The sequence below is a fragment of the Molossus molossus genome, unplaced genomic scaffold (genome assembly GCF_014108415.1).
Source record: "Molossus molossus isolate mMolMol1 unplaced genomic scaffold, mMolMol1.p scaffold_m16_p_6, whole genome shotgun sequence".
Lineage (NCBI taxonomy): Eukaryota > Metazoa > Chordata > Mammalia > Chiroptera > Molossidae > Molossus > Molossus molossus.
The window spans coordinates 11,675,923-11,680,009 of record NW_023425399.1 but is presented as its reverse complement, the minus strand read 5'-3'; the positions used below and the strand labels follow the sequence as shown (position 1 = coordinate 11,680,009).

Below are 4,087 nucleotides of genomic sequence, written 5' to 3'. Positions count from 1 at the left end.
GAATGTGTGTTGCTTGAATAGGGACGGAATCGAGTGGGGGTTGTGAAGCAAAACAACTTGATGCCACAAATTCACAAACTGAATCCACCACTTCATCCTCTTCCTACCAACCAAACCTTCAACATTGATTTCAGGCTGCCTCATATTCTAGCATGATGAGGCCAAATAGACAGGGAGGGAAGAGATCTGAATCCTGGAATAAACTGCCTGCAGTTTGCAGGAGGGCTGTGGGCAAGTCCCTCATTTCTTTGATCCCAGTTTCCTCACCTGCAAAAATCAGTGTTGGCCTAGTTTCCCCTCTACATTTATAGAAATAGAACATTTTTGCCACAATAATAAGCATCAGCACTAACTTTTGTTGTTACTAGTTTGTAATCTTAATCACCTGGAGCCTGGTAGTCAACCAATTTCAGGGGAACTGAGGTTAAAAGTCGACCGTCAGCCCTGGCCAGTTTGGTTCAGCGGTTAGAGTGTCTGCCTGTGGACCAGAGAGTCCTGGGTTTGGTTCCTGCTAAGACAGTTGCAGTCTGTCCCCGCCCAGTTGGGGTCATGTGGGTGGCAACCACTTGATGTGTCTCAGGTCAATGTTTCTCTCTTACCTCCTCTCTCCCTTCTGCTCTGACAATAAATGCAAAAATGCTCTCAGGTGAAGATAAAAAAAAAAAAAAGAATTTAAAAGCTGACCGTCAGTCTTGGTTCTTGCACTAGATTACCACGACCTTAACCAGTCACAGCGCCATTTTAGATCTCTCGGGAAAATGCTGGGAGAGGTCGGCTGGGCAACACCAAGCTCTCAGGGAGATCTGGGTTTTCTCAAACCCAAGGGTTGGTTTCCTGACTCCTGACCTAGAGGCTGAATTTAAAACCTGGGCCTGTTTCCCTACGGTAGGAGACTCGGTTCAATTACATCTGCACCCTTTCCTATCCCCTGGGCCTCTGGAATTTGACTAGGAAAAGAAAAATTCATGAAACACTGCTATTTATTCCATTTCATTTTCTGCAGCTGAGTTTCCACAGTAACACGCCCTTCCAGTCGTCTCTACAGATAAGAGGTTCCAGAGTTCCCAGCTCAGGCTCAGACTCGCCAGGATACGAGCGTCTTCAGGTTTTCATTGGTTACCGCCAGCCGAGCCCCTCGTAACCATTGGTGACGGTACCGCCCACGAGTCGCTGGGCTACCATTGGTCTGAGCAAGAAAGACCTAACGTGAGCTCTTCAGGCCATTGGCCCGAGTCAAGGGAAGCTGGTGCCGTGGTTGGTGAGCCTAGAAGTCAGTCAGAGCCAGAGACTGGGTCAAATAGGGAGAAATGGCGACAGAGCCAGGCTGTGGTTGAGGGATTTTGGAAGGGGTGGAGATGTAAGGCAACTGACGGTTATGGTCAGCCCTGACACAGCTCCCAAGAGGGTAGGGAGCTGACGTCTCTTCTGGCTCCGGCGGACTCTGTATGAAATCGTCTGACATCAGCATCCTCCCACCCGGGCTAGAGGTGAGAGGTCAGAGGCCGCATCTTTCTCTGTCCCTGGTTTTTGAACCTCAGGTACTTTGAAAAGCAGTCAGGATCTCGAGCCAAAGAGTCAGTGTCCAGCTACTTACAGAATAATGTTGGCAAGTCACTTAACCTCTTTGAGCCTCAGTTTCCCATCTGTAAAATGGGGACAGTAACCTGCTTTGGGGGCAAAGAGAGGACACATTTGACTAGAAGTTTGCGGTTCATAGAGGGATTTACATAGCAGCAGGAGAAGCTATGCATGTTTGTTAGCCCTGTTTTATGGCTGAGGAGATGGAGGCTCAGAGGGTGTCACTGATTTACCCAAGATCACACAGCAAGTTTGGGGCAATTGCAGTTCTCTTGAATACGCCTGGACTAAATGAAAGAATGGATGCCAAGAAGTAATTTGTATATATAAAGTGCTGTACAAATATGTGAAATGCTATTTTCTTTAAAAAAAAAAAAAAGACTACATGCAGCACTAGCCTTCACACCCATTTAGATCTTATGGAACCAAATGGCTGGTTTATCAGTTAGGTCTCAGCCCCAATGTCATCTTCCCTTCCCCCAGAGAGGACTTCCCTGACCACCTTAGCTAAAGTTTCCCTCCCTCGGCAGTTTATTTTCTGTTACACCAGTATTGTGGTCTTTGTAACCTTCCTTATCTGATATATCCTTGTTTATCTGTTTACATTTATTGTATTATCTCCCCCAGAACAGTGCTGATACACAGTGAATGTTCAATAAATATTGGCGGTATGAATAATTGAAGAGCCAGCCCCCTACTATCTCCTTAAACCTCTGTTCCTTTCCATAGGCCCCTCTTTGGAACAAGATCTGGGAAATACAATCCATTCTCAAGCCTCAACTTAGTTGGAGCTTGAGAGACTGAGAGCCTCCTGTACATCAGCCTTGCATAGAAGTATTTTGACCTTGGCATTTGGACAGCTCCCCTCTCCCCCATGGCCCTGACAATGCTGAATGAACTCCTCATTGAGGACCCAAGCCCACCTATGCTGCTGTACCAGGTTAGCAAGACTGCCAAATTAGATACCCTCAACTATCAGAGCTACTTTATGCAAGGCATCTTTGCCCATTTCCCTGAGATCTTATTTATCCACCGGACCTATAACCCAACAGGCAAGGTGTTATATACCTTCCTGGTGGACGGCCCTCGGGTGCAGCTGGAGGGTCATCTTGCCCGGGCAGTCTACTTTGCCATTCCTGCCAAGGAGGATGCTGAAGGCCTGACCCAGATGTTCCAGGTGTTCAAGAAGTTTAACCCAGCCTGGGAGAGAGTCTGTACTATCCTGGTGGATCCCTACTTCCTCCCTCTGCCTACCCTAGCAATGGAGTTCCCTGCAGCTGAGGTCCTGCTCTCAGCCTTCCACATCTGTAAGTTCCTCCAGGGCAAGTTCTATCAACTTTCCCTCCAACCGCCTGTGGAGCAGGTGCTCCTGACCTCCCTGCAGAGCACAATGTGCTCGGCCACCGCTGGAAACCTAAGGAAGTTGTATACACTCTTGAGCAACTGCATCCCCCCGGACCAGCTGCCCAAGCTCCATTCGTACTGGCTGCTCAATGACCGCATCTGGCTGGCCCACCGTTGGAGAAGCCGAGCCGAGAGCAGCCGCTACTTCCAGGGCCTGGAGGTCACCACGCGCATCCTCAGCCAGTTCTTTGGCACCACCCCATCTGTGGAACAAGGCATGACCTCCCTGCTCCGATACATGCAGCAGAACTCTGGAGACAAGGCAAGCTTCAGCCTGGGTCTGAGTACCCAGAGCAATCATGCCTCCTCGGATGTCAGCCCCCAAGGCCCCAAAGTAGAACAGTTGGTGGAAGCCTGCATCCAGCACTCTCTTCATACTATCTGCACGGGGCCAGCAGCCCAACTCTGCCTGGGTGAGCTTGCCGTGGTCCAGAAATCCGTGCAACTCATTGGCTCTGGCTCAGAAAAGGTGAACATACAGATCCTGGAAGACACCCATAGAGTGCAGCCCCAGCCCCCTGCCAGCTGCAGCTGTTACTTTAACCAGGCCTTCCACCTGCCCTGCCGCCACATCCTAGCCATGCTCAGTGCCCGCTGCCAGGTGCTCCAGTCTGATATGCTGCTGCCTCAGTGGACGGCAGGCTGTGCTGCTAGTCTAGACGACATCCTGTGCAGCAAGTGGAATGAGACCCTGGATAAGCACTTGGCTGTGGCTCTCCTCACTGAGGAGGTGGGTCAGCTCTTGCAACACTGCAGCCAGGAGGAGTTTGAACGGCGGTACAGCACCCTGCGGGAACTGGCTGACAGCTGGATCGGCCCTTATGAGCAGGTCCAACTGTGATTACCCTTGGTGCCGAGAGATGCTCATACACAGGTACACACTCACATCCTCCCCTACACACACACTCACACTGTTGTATTTCCATGGACCCTGCTACCTACAATATGGCTAGTTCCCTAAGACAGGAACCAGCAAACCTTTGGGGCCTGACAGTAAATATTGTAGGCTTTGTTGGCCATATACAGTCTGTTGTATGTCCTTGGTTTTTGGAGTCTTTTTACAATCTTTTCAAAAGGTATAAAAACAGGTGACCCCTGCTCTAAA

At 49.8% G+C, this 4,087-nt stretch overlaps 1 protein-coding gene across 2 annotated transcripts; it reads left to right on the top strand.

The window, feature by feature from the left end:
- Window positions 1–1,356: 1,356 nt before the first annotated feature.
- Window positions 1,357–3,920, top strand: ZSWIM1 (zinc finger SWIM-type containing 1). Of its 2 annotated transcripts, none has more exons than XM_036245367.1 (2): window positions 1,357–1,487; window positions 2,308–3,920. In XM_036245367.1, the coding sequence occupies exon 2, from the start codon at window positions 2,453–2,455 to the stop codon at window positions 3,821–3,823; it is 1,371 nt and encodes a 456-aa protein (XP_036101260.1). In that variant the 5' UTR covers window positions 1,357–1,487; window positions 2,308–2,452; the 3' UTR covers window positions 3,824–3,920. The 2 variants fall into 2 exon arrangements, with proteins under 2 accessions (XP_036101260.1, XP_036101261.1); XM_036245368.1 differs by having other exon boundaries at window positions 1,357–1,494.
- Window positions 3,921–4,087: the final 167 nt, after the last annotated feature.

Coding starts and splice junctions, on each gene's coding strand:
- ZSWIM1 (XM_036245367.1), top strand. CDS start 2,453: ATGGCCCTGACAATGCTGAATGAACTCCTCATTGAGGACCCAAGCCCA.